Here is an 18,719-nt window from a genome sequence, read left to right on the forward strand (position 1 = left end):
AAAAAAAAAACCACTCTAAGATCCTCCTTGTTACTTCCAAAGCTACAGATTTATAGTATGGCTTTAAATTTTTGTGTATGGTTTGATGTCAAAATTAGATTTTTTGTAACAGCAAAGAAATGAAAAGAGCTGGGCATAGTGAAACACACATGTAATCCTAGCATGTGGGAGGCAAGGCAGGAGAATTTCAAGTTTAAGGTCAGTCTGTGCTACATAGCAAGCTGGACTGTCAAACAGGAGAGAAAAGGAAATGAAAAGAAAAATTCTGTTTAGAGGCTCAGCCATACAATTCATCATATTGTAGCAACAATATTTCAACTCTGTTTAATTGAACTTAGGGAATTTTTCGGGAAGTTTATGATAATGATGCCTGCCCTTTGAGTGTAGACTAAGTGCTTGCTATTCATTGAGCCTCACACCATTCTATGAAATGATAGCAGTATGTCATTATTGAATTTGAGGAAATTTAATTTATATAAACTGGCTCATTCAGGGTCCTGTGTCAGCCATCTTTTCAAGATCTCATAGTCTGCGGGAACTCAAGCAATGCTGGCTGCTTTAAAAACTAGTTGCAGTTGGCCGGGCGGTGGTGGCACACGCCTTTAATCCCAGCACTTGGGAGGCAGAGGCAGGCGGATCTCTGTGAGTTCGAGACCAGCCTGGTCTACAAGAGCTAGTTCCAGGACAGGCTCCAAAACCACAGAGAAACCCTGCCTCGAAAAACCAAAAAAAAAAAAAAAAAAAAAAAAAGAATGTTAAAAACTAGTTGCAGTTAAGATTTAAAAAAGCTTCAGAGTGGAGAGGAGACTTAGCAGTTAAAAGTACTCACTCCTCTCACTCAGAACCTAAGTTCAATTTCCAGCACTCACATGGTAGCTTACAACCATCTTTAGCTCCATTTCTTCTTTTTGCCTCTGTTGGCACATGTGTACATGTGGTGCACAGATATACATGCAGGCAAAACACTCATGCACATAAAATTTGGAGACTAATATTAGATGAACCCAAATTTTAAATGTTCACTATTTAGAAGCATGTAATGAATGGACAAAACTTTTTATCCTTGGAGACAAACTATGTACGTGAACAATGCTAGAAGAGAGGTCTTGGGATGCAGCTTCAGCACTTCTGTCTTGTCTGTCTTAGTCAAGAGAGCAAAGGAGTCTGTATGAAGCTTTCCTAAGCTAACTACCACTATAATATTGTGTGCTGTTATCTTTTGGACTGAACTTGGTGATAAAAGTTGATGCTTACGAAAGAAAACATTTTAATATATCTAGTCATTTCCATATGCTTTTTTAGTGTGTGATACCCTTTTACAATATAAGGTTTAGTGGCACTATTTTTATTATCTAATTCAAAATTTATTTCATCATTCCAAATTGTCTAAGTTAGGGTTTCAATTGCTGTGAAAAAGACAGCAGGACAACTCTTATAAAGGAGAACATTTAATTGTAGTGACTTACAGTTCAGAAGTTTAGTCTATTATTGTCATGACCGGACATGGAGGCATACATGCTGCTGGAGCTGAGAGAATCCCACATCTTGATAGGCAGGCAACAGGATGTGAACTGAGGCACTGGCATGACTTGAGCATACATGAGACCTTAAAGCCCGCCTCCACAGTGACACACTTCCTCCAACAAGACCACACCTACTGCAACAAGGCCACACCTCCTAATGGTGCCACTCCCTTTGGGGGCCATTTTCTTTCAAATCACCACATACATTGAAGTATCCCCCACTCCCTACGTTGCCTCAGCCCAAAGTAACCAGTGATCTATTTTCTTCCTTTATGGATTTGCCTATTCTGGACATTTTGGTTGTGAGCCTAGCCTTTAACGGCTGAGTCATCTCTCCAGCCCTATTCTGGACATTTTATATAAATGGGATGAAACTAGTCTTCTGTGACTGGTTTATCTGAGTTGTAGCATGTGTCAATACACATCTCTTTCTAAATTTTTTTTAGATTTATTTATGTGTATGAATGTTTTGCCTGCATGTATGTATATTTTGTTCATGCTTGATAGCCTTGAAAGTTAGAAGATGGCTTTAGATTCTCTGGAACTGAAGTTATAGACAGTTTCAAGTAATTAGGGGGTGCTAGGACTCCAACCTGGGTCTTAACCACTGAATCAACTCTATAGTCCCCATACCCTTTCCTATTACCAAGCAGTATTCATTGTTGTCTGGACTCTCTTGTGTGAAATACCTACCACAGTTAATATATTGTCTTAAGCATATTTAGCAGTATAATTGCAGAATTATGTTGCAGCTGTTTCAGTCTGTCCACATTGTCACCAGTACTTGTTATTGGCCTATATTTTCGTTGCTGTTGTTGTCATCCCAGTGGATGTGAAATGGTATCTTACTGTGATTTTTTTTTTTGACTTGCATTCCCTAGTAACTAAGGATATATAGGGATCTTTTATTGTGCTTATTGGTCATTTGTATATTTTGTTAATGGATGCCCCCCCCCCATGTATATGTTGTGTGATGCAGTCCTGATAATTGAACCCCATAGCCTAGTATGTGGAAGGCACATGACTCGGCTACATTTTAATTTAAAGCAATTCTTTATATGTTATATGATTCTTCATATGTGATTTTCAAGAATTTCTTCCATTTATATGGTTCATCTTTTCTTGTTGGTGTTAGTATCTTTGGACATAGAAGCTTTTAATGGGGTGCTGGGAAGATGCTAGTCAGTAAAGTGCTTGCTGGATGTAGTGATAGGAGTTAGTAATTCCAGCCTTGGAGAGGTAGATAGAGGTGGGCAGCTGGGACTCTCTGGCCAGCCAGTCTAGCCTCCCTAGTGAGTTCCAGGCCAGTGAGAGATTTAACCTAAACATAAGTCAATGACACCCGAGACTATTATCTGTCTTGTATAAACACATACGTTTTTAATTTTGAAAATGTGCAATTATCAGATTTTTTTGCTGTTACGTATGCTCTCAGTGACATCCAAAACCATCACTTAAATCCAAGTTATACCTGTTTTCTTGCGAGAGTTTTAATGTTTTAACTCTTCTATTTTGATTTTTAATCCATTTTGAGCAGTATTTATTTATTTTTTATTTATGTTTTTTTGAGGCAGGGTTTCTTGTATTGCAATCTTTAATTCATTTTGAGCTTTGTTTTATTTATTTATTTATTTGTTTGTTTTTGGCTTTTGGAGACAGGGTTTTTCTGAGTAACAGTTCTGGCTACCCTGAAACTCACTTTGTAGACCAGACTGGCCTTGAAATCACAGAGATCCACTTGCTTCTACCTCCTGAGTACTGGGATTAAAGGTATGTGCTATCACAACCCACCTGAATTTTATTTATGATGTGTAGCTATCACCATTTGTTATAAAGATTATTCTTTGCCCATTTATAACCAAATTTGGTCCTTTGGTGAGTGAACACAGCCAGCAGATACAACCAGAAGATGGGATTGGAGGGACTCTTAACTACTTTTACTCTAACAGCAAGTAAGGAGAGCCCTTACCATGATTCAAAGCATTGCACCCTGAGCAAGAATTTTCTATCAGGAAAGCCCATGTATGTTCACTTGTAAAGACTCATTCCTGGAGGTAAACATACTTTCTGAGCATGCTCAGTTTGAAGTCATGCTTCATTCATTATGTGTTCAAAAAATGACATACGGGAATGCATCCTGCACAGAGGTTTTAATTTTAATATGACAACGAACAAACTTTACTCTAGGTCACGTGACCTAAATATTTCAAGGTGGGTCAGAATACCTTGGAGAAATTTTGGCAGCTTCCTTGAAATTTTCTCTGGATGGCCTATTTTTCTTTTTTATTCTGTGCTTGTGAGTGCCATGCATGACACATGTATAGAAATCAGAAGATAACTCACAGGAATGGGTTCTCTCCTCCTACCATGTGGGTCCTACGGATTGAACTGAAGTCATTAGGCTTGGCAGCAGGCACCATATGAAAACTAATGTGGATAAGTCTGATGTATATTTTTTTTACGTTCCTAGATTCTCTGTTCTGTTCTATTGATCTCTGTGTTTTATCTTTATAATAATCACTATCATTCTGTTTCACTTTTTTGCTTTTAAATTAACAACTTATTACTTTTATATGTTTGTAGAATACACGGTAACACTGCAAATTTTTAATACAATGCAGTATATTAAGTCAAGCTACTTAACATTCAGCACTTTAGATATTTTGCGAGAACACCTGAAATGTATTCTTATTGCTTTTGAGGTGTGTAAAAACAGTCTCATTAACCTTGTTCATTATTACACTGTGCAGTAGATCTCAATAACACCCAAGGAAATAGAGTGAGAGTTGATAATTCTTGACATATCTTCTGTTTCTGTCATTCTACTCTTCTGTGTTTTCAATTGTTGAGGACAGTGTGGGTATCTGTTCTTGACATATTTCATTTAGCATAGTGTTCTCTAGTTCCATTCATGTTGTCATAACTGACATTGTTAAATTGTATGTGTATACCCATATTTTGTTTTTCATATACCATTTAAAATACTTTTATTTTATATGTATGAATGTTTGCCTGCGTTAAATATGTGCACCATGTATGTACAGTGCCCAAGGAGGCCAGAAAACTATGTCAGATTTTCTAAAACTGGAGTTGAGGTTGACTGTGAGCTGCCATATGTGTGCCAAGAAGCAAACCTGGGTCCTCCACAGAATAGCTAGTGTTTTTAATTGCTGAGCCATTTCTGTGTTTTCTTTATCCATTCATCTGTTAATGACACTTGAGTGATCCCGTAACTTTGTTATTTTGAATACTACACTGAAATGTAAACAGTGCTTTCATTTTAGATCTTGTAGCTAAATACTAGAAGTGAGTGGTGGATCCCAGATTGCTTTGATTATATAGGTTTTATCAAATGTAGAAGTGTTGAGTCCTCCTACATCTTCATTTTCTTTGTTTTGTTCTGGGTTCCTTGCATTTCACATGAACTTTATGATCAGCCGATCAAATTATGAAATGGGAAAAAGTACCTGGGATTTCAACAGGGATGACATTGAATTTGTCAATTTAGGAAAGGGTGCTAATTAGCATTATGTTTTGGTCTATGAACAGAATTGTGTTTCTATTTAAGCTGTCTTAATTCTTGCAGTGGTATTTTCTGGAGATTTTTATGTTTGTTTGATGGGTGTTTTTTGTTTGTTTGTTTTCTTTTTCTTCTTTTGGACAAGTTCTCACTCTATAGCCCAGTCAGAGGTACATAGAATTTATGTGTCTCTGGTTGGCCTCTCACTTTCTGCTGCCTCAAGTTTCTGGGATTACATGTTTGAGCCATCACATCTGGCTTGTTTATACTTACTTTGTTAAATTTATTCCCACATTTTGTTCTTTTTTTATGTTATCAGTGAGATTATTTCCTTAATATTGTTTTCAGATTGTTTATTGCCAGTGTATAGAATACATTTATTTTATACCCTATGATCATTCATGAGGGAAGTTTTGTGGATTCTGTAAGGTTTTATGTAAGAACACGCATATGGAGATGATTGATACATTCTGCTTCCCTCCTTTTTCTTCCTTTCCTCCTCTTTTACTCTCATTTTTCCTCCTTATAGTTTTCTTTTCTCTCTATCTTCTTTCTTGACTAGCAGTTCCAGTACAATTATATAGTGATAAAAACATACCTTGTCTTATTTCTCACCTTGGGGGAAAGCTTTGTTCCCTATCTTCTATCAGATTGAGGGCACTCCTTATTTCTAACTTGTTGTCTTTCTTTTCTTATAAAAGAGTGTTGGATTTTGTCAAATGCTTTCTGTTTGTTCTGTCCATTAAAGTAATCTTGCAGCGTTTGGCGAACTGATTCATGCATTGAACTAGCCTTGCACTCTTTGGGTAAGCTGCACTTAGGAATGCTACTGGATTCAGTTTCCTTTCTTTGATTGAGTTTTTATATCTGTATTTGTAAGATAATGTTCATTACATATTTAGTTTTGAGCAATATTGACCTCACAGAGTAAATTATGGAAACATATTTTTAGATGAGGGGGACAAGACACCTTTGCCTGGTGTTGGTTCATGATAGCCTTTTAATCAAAATACTGTCTTCTCACTTCAGGTACCCAGGTGACCACTCAGCACGTTGACCATCACCTTTGGTAGGTATCTTTGTATTTGTGGTGACTTTGCCCAACTTCATTCTTCCTGGGTCTAGGAGGTTGTCAAGACCTGTCCAAAAATGCTGCTTTCAGTAATTTTCAGAGCCATGCTGGCTCTTTGCTGTCTATCCCTAGCAATGTTGTGAAAGACTTTCTATTAAAGTCATCACAGAGGAGAGTTTTACAGCTGGCTTTGGAAACAGTGAAAAAAAAAAAAATCAAAGAGCATGTCCTAAAAAAAAGTTATTTTTGATAGCTTTTTTTTCCCTTTTTTAAAGGTCATGAAAAGTAAAATTGATTTGGTTTGTCCTTGTGCTTTCAACATCAGAAGCAGCTATTTTAAGAAGTGTTTTCTTGGGACAATCATGGACAGTATCTCACTACTTCCTTTGTCCTATTTTGATACCTCAAAATTCAAGTTTATCACTCTAGGCCACAGCAGAGCAAGGGCCATGCTTGTGCTAGACAAGGTAGTACTTACTTGTAATTCTGGTACTTGGGAGGTAGAGACAGGAGAGTCAGTAGTTCAGTAGTTCAAAGCCAGCATGAAGACCAGACCCTGCCTTTAAAAAAGAAAGAAAAGTATAGTCCTCAGGAAATCACTTCCTAAGCCCCATATTCTCATCCATAGGTACCACGTACAAAGACCTCTCGGCCGGAATCTCCAGGGATGACCAGCCCCTCCCCGCGCATCCAGATAATTTCCACCGACTCTGCGGTAGCCTCACCTCAGCGCATTCAGGTACTTAAGTTAGTTTCACTGGATTTTCTTCATTCTGTCCAAAACCAAACTTGCCTAAGAGATTCACTACAGAGTATATATACCTCTTGGCATCAAATATAAGTGTGAGCTCATTTGTTTAGAAATCAACAGTTAACGGTTTGTTTAAGTTACTTTTAAAGCATAAGTATGGACTGTTGCTTCAAATTCCTGGATGATGTACCATTTTATTATTTACTTGTTTTCAAATTGAGAGGCAATATATATATCCTATTAAATTAGGGACTCCTGCTTGTAGTCACATCCAGTGACCTGACTTCATTGGTATTTTAGTTGGAGCAATGACAGTTTTAATGCTTCACTTTTTCTATTTGGAAGATATATATAATAGTAGATCTTGCCCCAGGATTTTGTGAGGAATCAGCAGGTATAATGCTTTTAAAATGCTTAGAAAGGTGTCTTGTACATAATCATGTTAAATATGTATTATCTATACATAGTAACTAGTAGTAGCAGTAGCAGCAGTAGTGTTAACTATTATTTAAGCAGGGACAGAGCTGTGAATCTGCCCTTAACAAAAAGACTTTGAAAATTATGACAAGAAACTGGGAGGAAGGGATAACACATTGATCTTTGATTACTCAGCTGAATCAGAACATATGAACAGAAATGAACACCCCCCCCAAAAAAAAAACCAAAACCACCTGTTACCTGAGTGTGAAAAATAGCAGGGTTGGGACAGCAGGATGCCTCAGCAAGTAAAAGCACCTGCTAAGAAACCATGGTGATTTGAGCTGTCATAGAACCTAAGGAGGAGAGAAGAGACTCCTAAAAGTTGTCCTCAAATCTCTACATGGACACCATGGCATGAATGTACCTTTACACATACACACATTGCATGCATTTGTGTGCATGCTCACACACACATGTACGAACTCACAATAATAAAAATTTTAAAAAGATTTGTTTTTAAAAAGTGAATTAATTTCTGTGTTTTTAGTGTTTAATAATGCAGATAACCTCATTCTTAGCCCATGCCTTGACAGTGAACATCGCTTCCCTTAGAGCCTGGAAAGAGAATGCATTTTTAATAGTTTAGTGTATGACAGCATTGCTTAGAACCTAAATAGTGGCTTCTCTGGAAAGACTAAGAGGGAAAAGATGTCCGGCTTTTTAGCCTGAATTAATGGACCTAAGATCCAATCTTGTGACCAGTCAGCAATATGACCTAGGGAGGGTTTTCAAAACTTCTATTTCTGAACAGTGTCATTGTGGATAGTGCTGGTGTTATATGAGTGCAGAAGGAGGAAATGCTAGTAATTGTGCTATAGAGGTTTTGTTTGATTTTGTGTTTCGCAGTGGGCTCTCCTGTATCTCAGACTGACCTAAACTTGTTGTATAGCTGAGGTTAGCCTTGAAGTCCTGATTCTTCTGCTTTCACATCTCTAGTAATGGAATTATAAGCTGGTGCTAACACACTTAGATTTGTGCTATAGTTTTTTTTTTTTTTTTTTTTGTTGATACAGGGTTTCTCTGTAGCTTTGGAGCCAGTCCTCTTATAGCCCAGGCTGACCTCAAACTCACAGAGATTTGCCTTCCCCTGCTTTCCGAGTGCTGGGATTAAAGGCGTGCGCCACCTCCCCCCCCCCCCGCTGTGCTATAGCTTTTAATGATTTATTCTGCTTCAAATTTACAGAAAATAGTAAATAAAATTTTGTTATAACCTTTACTCAGATTTACTGTTTACCATCCAATTTATATATAATTGATTTGATCACAAACTGCAGGCATCAATCCTTTGCTCTGGATCATTTGTACAGATTTCTTAAGAATGATGGCATTCTTTATATGATTATAATTATGTAAAGAAATTAATACTAAAACATGCCATTGTAGGATACTCATAACCCTCATTCCACAACTTCCAGAGTTGGTTGTTTTTTGGCTTTTCGAGACAGGGTTTCTCTGTAGCTTTAGAGCCTGTCCTGGAACTAGCTCTTGTAGACCAGGCTGGCCTTAAACTCACAGAGATCTGCCTGCCTCTGCCTCCCGAGCGCTGGGATTAAAGGCATGCGCTACCGCTGCCCGACTCAGAGTTGTTTTTTTCTGCCTGCCTCCCTCCCTCCCTCCCTCCCTCCCTCCCTCCCTCCCTCCCTTCCTTCCATCTGTTGAAATTCATTATTGATTACGATAATAATAATTAGATGCCAGGCAACATAAAAACACCATCCCTTGCCATGAAGGTTAGCACTGCTCACCAGAAGCATTGCTGGTGTTCTTTGTATTGTTTTAAGGAGGAGGAACACAATCCCTCAGTGGAGGAACAACTGGGGCTCAGAGCTGCTGCCTTGGGGATAGAGATATAGGTCAGGAGCTGAAGAGATGATGGAGAACACAGGAAACATTAGGTTTAATTTTTAGTTTTTAATCCAGCTTTTAAAAGGAAGGTAAGTTAAGGGAAAAGGGATTGTATACTGTTCCATTTTGAAGATGATTGTGAGATTTTCTGCCTTGTTCGTTCTTCAGTGGTGACTTTGTATGAATCCTCTGTGTTTTGAGGTTCTCCTGGGATGGTGCTTCATCTCCCCCTTTTTTCAGAAAAGCATTATTGAAATCATTGACCAACTTTACTTAAGTGCTTGTTTCTAAAATACATTTGTATATATAACATTCAACTATATTTTATATTGAGATTCATATACAATTTTGTTAGAAGTAACTGCAGTTACATTTTTTCTTTTTTGAAAGTTTGACATCTTGTGATCTCAAGTAGATGGCTTCTAGGACTCTTATATATATATAGCCTTTCTAGATCTGCTTCCTACTTCCAATACATTGTGTTTTGTGCTTTCTAGTCCACCACTTTCTGCTGTTTTTTCTTCCTCTGATACTCCAGGGGCCTCTCTTGATACTCAGAAGAGTTGTTGCATAGGCCACATGTGCATGCTGTACCAGAGTTCCACCATACAAGGCACAGGGTTGACATAGGTTTCTCTCAGTAGATCTGTTTTGGCCTCACTGTGTAGCTGAGGATACCTTAAATATCCATGTGCCTCCTAAGTAATAGAATTAGAGTTGTGTACCACCACACCTATTTTATATGGTGCTTGAGAATTAAATATAGGGCCATGTGCATGTCAGGCAAGCACTCTATTAACTGAGCCCCAGATCTCTGTCCCTTCTTTTCTTCCTTTAAAAGAAAAGTTTAAGAAATTTTTTTTTTTTTTTTTTTTTTTTTGGTTTTTCGAGACAGAGTTTCTCTGCGGCTTTGGAGCCTGTCCTGGAACTAGCTCTGTAGACCAGGCTGGTCTCGAACTCACAGAGATCCGCCTGCCTCTGCCTCCCGAGTGCTGGGATTAAAGGCGTGCGCCACCAACGCCCGGCAAGAAATTTTGTTTTTAATTTTATATTATAATTTGAGACGAGATAAAATCTGGAACTTGCAATTTTGGCTAGCCTAGCTGGCCAGTAAACCCTTGGATCTGCTGTGATTACAGGCATTCCTTGCCATGCCCAGCTTTTTTTTGCATGTTTGGGAAGCATTTCACTGGCTGAGCCATCTTCTCAGCCCCTCCTTACTCTTTCAAAGAAGGATCAACCTTTTGTGCATCTTTTGCCCCTATTATTATTTTTTTAAAACGTAGTTCCATATTGTCTTAGGTTTCTCTTGCTTGTGATAGAACACACTGTGACCAAAAGCAACTTGGAGAGGAAATGGGTTTATTTGACTTAAACGTCCATGGCAGTCCATATCTAAGGAAGTCAGAGAAGGAACATGGAGACACAAGCTGAAGCACTGATGAAGGAGGGATACTTCTTACTGGCTTACTCCCCATGACTTGCCCCACCTGCTTTTGAGTACAGCCAGGACCATCTGCCCAGAGATAGCTGGGGCCCTCTCACATCAATCATTAATTAAGAAAATGGTCCACGTTTTTTTGTTTTTTGAGACAGGCGTTTTGTAGACCAGGCTGGCCTCGAACTCACAGAGATCTGCCTGCCCCTGCCTCCCGAGTGATGGGATTAAAGGTATTTTCAGGTTTTATATAACAACAAGAAAAAAAAAATACTGTTTTCCATGTCTTTTCCTGGATTCTTACTCCATTTTCCAACACCTAATTTTGTTGCAGTTATCTTACTGTATCTAAATATACTTTATGATTTAAATTACTTTTTGCATATATATGCAAGCACTTGTGCATGCATATATATATGCCTTTCCATAACTACTGCTCTAAAGTATCCTTGGTCCTTCAGCTGAGTTATTTGCCATACAGGAGAGACCTGTGTAGGAAATGGTGTGCAGACCGTCCGTAAAATGGAGAATAATTCTGGTTTAATTGTGTTACTGGCTGTAGTTTCCTGTTGCCCTTCTGTCCCTAATGTAAAATGTTGGGAAAATGATACTCTGGGGTGTTTGCTCCAACTTTCTTTATTGGCTCCAGCTGAGCAGATAGCTTTAGGTGTCATTATATACCAGTGACTGCCAAATAGCTAGCCAAGACATCTGCTGTGAGCCCCACTTAGCCTAAGGTAAAATTACTCTTATAACTGTGTCTTCAGCCTGTGTTTTATTCAGAAATAATATTGTTTTAATTTCTACTTAAGTTTCATTGAGTTTGAGAATATATTGCATTTACTTTCCAATCTGCAAACTTTTTTACAATGCATTTTAAGAGCCAGAATGTAGTTTCTGTTTGTGATTCTCCTGTGCAAGTTTGAGGAGAGGTACTGTAAATATTAGAGGGATTATTGTACGAATGCCATTTATATCAGGCTGACTGTGCAGGATAGCCTGCTAGTTCCTTAACTAGTTATGCCTGCTGGTGTTTACAGGAAGACATTGACATCTCCATCTATAGTTGTGGAGTTCCTTTTTCTTCCCTCTAGTTCTGTCTGGGTTTGCCTTGCCTTTTTTTTTTTTTTTTTTTTTTTTTGGCCTGATTGTTTTTGGGTTTTGATTATAGTGATAGAACCTAGGGTTTAGCACATGCTGAACTACATCCTCCTAATCCCCGATACCTAATGTATTTTGCTATTTATTGTTTGGTGCATATGGATTTAGGATTATTATATCTTTGAGAATTGATTCTCATTATGTAGTGACTCTATACAGGACCTGATAGTTTCTTTGTTTTGAAGTTTATTTTGTTGGAGATTAATATAGTTTCTCCATCGTTTTTGTTGTTATGTTAATCCCACTGATTGATCATAAGACTACCACCACAATTTAAAGCCAAATTTGAAGCAAGCTTTTATTAAATACTGGCCAGGTGGATGGGCTCTGACCAGCTCCATATCCAGGGTTCCTGGAAAATGGCCTCTGGATCAAGTTTTGCAAGGGTTTAAAAAGGAAAACCCATAATTCATTGCATTTTCCATCAGGTCCAATCGGGCAAGTATACATCCTGATGTATTTCCTGCCTGTGAACCACACGCTCACATGTGGTCAGGCACATCCAGTGCAGGTGGATCAAACAACCTGGTTTAGAGGAGTGAAACCTGTGGCTTGTTATCCAGCATTTCAGGAACTGTCTGTCTGTCTGTCTGTCTTGGACAAGGGGCTTCCAGATCAGAGACATTTTTGTTTCATGAATCTCTTAGGCATAGTAATTAACTTTGATGCTTCAGTTACCGGTTTTTGTTTTGCTTTTTATCTTTATGTACAAGGTACATCTCTCTTCATCTGTTCATTTATGTCTTTATATATGAAATGTGTTGTCTTGTTTTACTTAATAATCTTTGTATTTTCATTTGTGTATGCAGACTGGTTATTCATATTTATGTGGTTATCAATAACTTAAGGTTAATATCACACTTTTGTGTAACTTCTGTGTTAATTGCCAGAGGTTTTTCTTTCTGGTTTTAGTGGAGATATTTATGTGATTTCTTTTGCTGCATATCAAATATATATCTTCTTAAAATGCTTTCAGTTGTTGCCTTAGTGCTACAATTTACATTTTAATACTTTAAGGCCACCTAGAAATGATACATAATTGTTAATGACATGCATATTACAAAAAGAGAAAAAGAAAAACTTTTAAGATTACACTTCATTAGCATTGTGGTCATCCCTGCCTAATCTAGTTCTATCCAACACTACTTAAAAAGCAGTTTTCTACCCATTTCCCTTCACTTTATTCCCTGGAAGCCAACAGTGTGAAGAACACAAGATGTATGTTGTGCTCAGCTCTTTTCACTAAACTGTAGTAAGTGCCCATCACCTCTGAATGGGCAGAAGGTCACAAAGAATAGGATTTCTCCTCTCAGTTCTCTCCACCCCAGTTCTCTCTTACTGGTTGGCAAAGAGCATGGCCATTGTTTCAGGCAGGAAAATCTGGACTTGCCTCTTAGCATAAGCTTCCCAAGACTGCAGTACAAGCTTCCCCAAACTTAGTAATATAACAGAAACAGTTCTCCACAGCTCTGGAGGCCAAGCATGTGAATAAAATTGAGGTGCTGTAGGGATGTGGGAGTCCCCTCTGTGTGCTGTGATTACCGTTAATGAATAAAGAAACTGCCTTGGCCTGTTGATAGGGCAGAACTTAGGTAGGCAGGGAAAACGACTGAATGTTGGGAGAAGGAAGGCGGAGGGAGACGCCGTGGAGCCACCAGAGATAGACGTGCTGAAACTTTGCTAATAGGCCACAACCTTTTGGTGATACACAAATTAATGGAGATGGGTTAGATTAAGATGTAAGAGTTAGCCACTAAGAAGTTAGAGCTAATGGGCCAAGCAGTGTTTTAAATAATATAGTTTCTGTGTGATTATTTCAGGGCCAAGCTAGTTGGGCAGCTGGGACAAACAAGCAGCTCTTCACTGCCCTGCAGCACTGCAGGGTCTTAGGGAAGCCCCTTCTTAGCTTCCCTACTTACTTGAAGCTGTTTCTCTCCAAGCTTGCTTCTGTTGTCTCATAGTCTTTTGTGAACTCTAGGCAAGGATGGATGTGACTTTGTGCAATATTCCCCATGTCCTGTGTTTACTTAGTGTTCCTCATAGAAGAAATGGTACAGCCGGGCGGTTGTGGCGCACACCTTTTATCCCAGCACTCGGGAGGCAGAGGCAGGTGGATCTCTGTAAGTTCGAGGCCAGCCTGGTCTAGAAGAGCTACTTCCAGGACAGGAACCAAAAAAGCTACAGAGAAACCCTGTCTCGAAAATCAAAAAAAAGAAGAAGAAGAAGAAATGGTACATAAAAACTAAGTGTGGTGTCACACACCTGTAATCTCAGTCTTGAGAGTCTGAGGGCTAAGAATTATGAGTTCAAGGAAGAAGAGGCTCTGAGTTTTTGAGGAATTATAATCAGGCATTCTTCCGAGTCAGTGCATTCCACCTTCTTTTATTATCTTCACTCCATGCGCCAGGACTCTTCTGGCCCTGATCATACAACTGTAAAGTTAGATGTGGCCTCTAAGATCTCAGAGTCAGAACATGGAATGGGCTGGTGATGAATCACAGTGGAAAGGCAAGTGAATTCTGTCACCCAAGACAAGGTTCCTTAACAAGACCTTCCCTTCAAACGTATCACTTCTTTAAAGCAATTATCTCCCGGTTTTTGAAGAGTTAAGGCTGCCTTCTTTTTTGACTATGATAAGTTTGGGGGCGGGGGGAGCTTTTTGCTTTCTTTTTTTTAATGTTTAAGTCTTATCCATCATGATTGTCTTCACAAAGGGCTTTTAATTCTAAAAAAAAAATAGTAAAGATAAAATCTAGAGTGAAACTGATTGATGAAAAAATAATTTCTGAAAAAGGCACTGTTTATCCTACTTCACCATGGAACATGTATGTTAATTACTTTTCTTGTTGTTTTGACAAAATGACAAAGTAAATTTACAAAAAGAGGGGCTTTTATTTTGGTTCAGATTTAGGATACAGTCATGTACCCTAAAAATTATGGCAGCAGAAACATAAGGTAGCTGGTCACATTGCATCCATGGTAAGACAGCAGAACGATTGATTGCTTGTTCTCAGCCCGTTTTTCTCCTTTTTATTCTATTCAGTTCAGGGTCCCAGTTCATGGAATGGTACCACTCACATTCAGGGTGGGTCTTCCCTCCATAGTCAAATCTTTCTGGAAAGACTCCCATAGACATATATAGAGGTGTGATTCCACACTGATTCTAACTCCAGTTAGGTTGGCAGTGAAGATTAGGCATCACAATATATCTTAGACCAGCATTGATTCCAGTGATCACCTCCTGGAGCACTGCCTGCATGTGCAAATGCAAGTGCACAGATCTGAAGACACACCACACAAAGGGGCTTCCATGTGTATCTTGTAGATTGTAACAGATCAGCAGACAGGACAGAAGATCCAGATAGTCACCGCAGTGGACGCCTCTGGATCTTCCAAACAGCAGTTCATCCTGACCAGCCCAGATGGAGCTGGAACTGGGAAGGTGATCCTGGCGTCTCCAGAGACATCCAGTGCCAAGCAGCTCATATTCACCACCTCCGACAACCTTGTCCCTGGCAGGATCCAGGTAAGGCCTGTTGATTGGTGGCTGTTTCTGTACTTGATACTTGAACTGCTTCTCAGGTCCGTTTTGCCCTCCCTTGGAGGCCTTCCTTGGAGGCCATATCCACCCTAGGAGGGCCTTTGAGGATTTACAAGCATGGCAGGATTGCTGCTTAAGATAACTAAAGTAAAAACCAGTAAATTGAGTGGCTACACCCAGAAGGCAGTCAGCAAGAACAATAATAAGGAATAGAAGCTAAGCCAAGGAAAAGTGGCTGGCATAGGTAAGGTGATAGTGAGGACCACTGAGAATTGATCTTAAAAGACCACATGGTGAAACCATATATATATATATATATATATATTTTCCTTTTGTGCTCTAACTTACCTGTTTTTTTTTTATTGAGCACTACATTTTTCTCTGCCCCACCCCCCACCCTCGCCCCGCCTCTCCCCTCCACTTCAAACCTCTCCCAATTTACTCAGGAGATCTTGTCTTTTTCTACTTCCCATTAGCCTATATTTTTAAGACACCCTCTAGAGCTGACCATCTTCTGCTCTTTCTTACTAATAGGCTTTCTGCCTCCTGATAATAGGTTTCTCCACCAATGTAATAAGCCAGATTAAGCCAAATTGAAAAAGTATAACAGGTTTATTTGAGCAAAGCAACCCCCAGATGAGTTCTCCAGTCCCAGAGAATATTTTCAAGAACTACTCTGTACTTCCTATGTCCAGCTTTCTCCTATTTATCTCTACTCTGGGAGGGAGAAGCAAGATGGGATTGGGGCAGCCACAAAAATATGAGCAGACACTGAAGGAAAGCAGGACCAATGTTCAGTGTGAATTTGGAGGCTTGATGCCAATATTCCAGAGTGACCATGCATGGAGCATGTTTTGACATAGTCAAGAGGAAATCGGTATTAATCTGTTTTTGGTTTTTAAATTTATTTTGATTTTTTGAGATAGGAACTCACTATGTATACCAGGCTGGCCTCCAACTCACAAGAGTTCTGCCTGCCTCTGCCTTTTGAGTGTGTGATTAAAGGTGCGTGCCACTATGCCCAGCTTAGTTTTTTGTTTTTTAAAATTTTTGGTAAGTTGTACATAATACAAAATTTACCATCTTAGCCATTATTGTACCACCACCTGTAACTCTTTTCATCTTCCCACACTAAAACTCTGTACCTATTGGGGCTCTCACACATAAACCACAGTGAAGAGATTTGAGGAGTTAGAGTTCTGTTCCTCTTCCCTCAAGTCCCTTCCTCTGGCATGTCCCCTGCCTCCACTACCGCCCAAATGTGAGTGTCTTTGTAGGATATGTTCAGGCGAAAGTTTTTCACAAGTTTAGGTTCCTGCAGAAGCCAGAGAGGTGTTGGCTCCCTCTACAGTGGTTGTGAAGGGCCTGAACTTGAATGCTGGGGACTGAATTTAAGTCCTTCACAAGAGTACTCACTCCTAATTGCCCTTCAGACTTTTTGTTTAGATTTTTTTGATATTTTTATATTTATGAGAGCTAGAGGCATTATGTCTCATTCTTCCTTTCCCAAAGTATGTTTTGATCCTTTGATATTAAACTATCCGGCTTATTAAAAGCACAGGTTTGTGAAAGATGACTGCTGATGTCACATTTCATAGGTGGTTTTACTTGATATCTGTATCTGGTTCAGCCTATGAGATTCATTTGAAGGTTTATTGTGTGCTCAAATTAAGTACACTTTTAAAACAACTGTTCTTTAAACTTTCTCAAGTTGGTATCAGTTATGTTTTCTCTTAGATGGATAGAACGGGTTATCATCTAGAGAATTACCTGTGAGAGGAAATAGCAGGCTTCTGCTGTCATCTGTACAAGTCCATCTATCGCCAGTGCCTCAACAAGAGCTCTAGTCAGTAAAGCCTGGGTATAGCTCCGGAGACATCAGGTTCATATTTACATTTTGTGTGATGGAATGAGAAGCATAGCTGACAAACTTCACCTGTCTTTACCTCAGAGAATCCATATGTGTTCCCCATGTGGCTTTCAGTCTTGGTGATGTTCACAAGATAGGAGAGCAGTCACTGACATGTGCAGGCCAGTGGGGAAGCAGAATTACCTGGCTATTGAATGGATCTGTCAGAATATTCCCAGTAATGCCCAGAGAGTTCTTTGGTTCAAATACCCAAGACTGGGAATACACAACTAGATATTACTTTACTTAGTTATCTAGATTTTAATTGACAGTGTTTGTTTGCTGACATCTTAGATCGTCACGGATTCTGCTTCTGTGGAGCGTTTACTGGGGAAGGCAGACGTCCAGCGGCCCCAGGTGGTGGAGTACTGTGTGGTCTGTGGTGACAAAGCCTCTGGTATGTGACTCTGGCTTCTGGCTCCTATCATGGAGCAACAGCATGACCTTTTATAGGGTAGGGAAGTGGGTAGTTGAGAAAGAATATTATATGTAGGTTTAAAATATGAACCTCACATAATAAGCAAAGTAGGTATGTCAGATTATTCAATCTGATAGGAAAAGTCAAGAAATTGATTTGTTTCCAAGTATTTATATGCTATTAAGAAAGTAAAACTTTCTTTCATCTTGTTTGTATCTTCCAAGGTGTATTATGTATATAATTCCCCTCACCCAAACTATCTTACTTTTTATCTTTTTACTGCACCCTCTGTGTAAGCTTCTGTAATGGAGGAGTGGGGACCACGCAGTTCCCTTTGGAAAAGTATACACATGTGCTGAGTAAAGACCCAAGGCTATTGTTTGGTGTGCGTGTGCACGCGTGTGCGTGCGTGCAGTGAAGACCGAAGGCCTGTAGAGAGTCATTTACGTCTGTGCTTTTGGTGTCCTCAAGGAGAGGACATTTAGTATTCTGGTGAAGGGAGACAGAGGCTTGCTAGCACTGGAGAGCTACAGAAGGTAAGTGAGGCAGTAAGGCAGGCAATGGGAAATGAGAAGCTCAGCTCAGGGAAGCTGAGTTCTGAGGCAGCTTTATTCCACTCACAGAAGTCTGGAAGTTTTGTTGTCTTGGATTACATTTTGTCTTTTTGAAGGGAGGAGGGGGCTAGACCTCGGAAGAATCTCCATTTTGAAGCGGGGGGGGGGGGGGATGGAACTAGACCTAGGAAGAATCTCCATAAGCTCTAGTTTCCCCCCTCTAAGCTGGTTGTGCCATTTATCTGCCTTTGATCCAACCCTTTCTTTGTCTTAGTAAAGCTAGTCTATCCTACCACTTAAAATCCCATCTTCCCTTGGAAGCAGGTAGGTAGTGCTGCCACTGGTCCCGATTGCTTTTCTCCAGTCCATCCTTGGCATCTGTTACATTCTCTAAAACTGTACTGAGTAAATGAGAGTAGAGAAGTAAGCTGTGGTTTATAACTGTGTTTCTCGAAGGGCCTGAGTAATTCACTCGGGCATGCTTGGTGATAAGGACATGACTCAGAG

At 39.4% G+C, this 18,719-nt stretch overlaps 1 protein-coding gene across 5 annotated transcripts in view; it reads left to right on the top strand.

Annotated features, from left to right (window-relative positions):
• Nr2c2 (nuclear receptor subfamily 2 group C member 2) overlaps positions 1-18,719 on the top strand; it is a 69,381-nt gene that overhangs the window by 28,952 nt on the left and 21,710 nt on the right. For 4 of the 5 annotated variants that reach the window (XR_005973140.1, XM_041639496.1, XM_041639508.1 and 1 more), the window contains 4 exons: positions 6,073-6,112; positions 6,744-6,854; positions 15,116-15,316; positions 17,535-17,637. Coding sequence is in view for 4 of the 5 variants with exons in the window: in XM_041639496.1 (XP_041495430.1) it covers positions 6,783-6,854; positions 15,116-15,316; positions 17,535-17,637 (376 nt within the window). In the remaining variant the exon portion in view is untranslated. The remainder of the gene's footprint in view (positions 1-6,072; positions 6,113-6,743; positions 6,855-15,115; positions 15,317-17,534; positions 17,638-18,719) is intronic. The other variant, XM_041639518.1, reaches the window with a different exon arrangement.

Source organism: Microtus oregoni, unplaced genomic scaffold (genome assembly GCF_018167655.1).
Source record: "Microtus oregoni isolate MIOR12 unplaced genomic scaffold, Mior012 000002F_ref0000024, whole genome shotgun sequence".
Lineage (NCBI taxonomy): Eukaryota > Metazoa > Chordata > Mammalia > Rodentia > Cricetidae > Microtus > Microtus oregoni.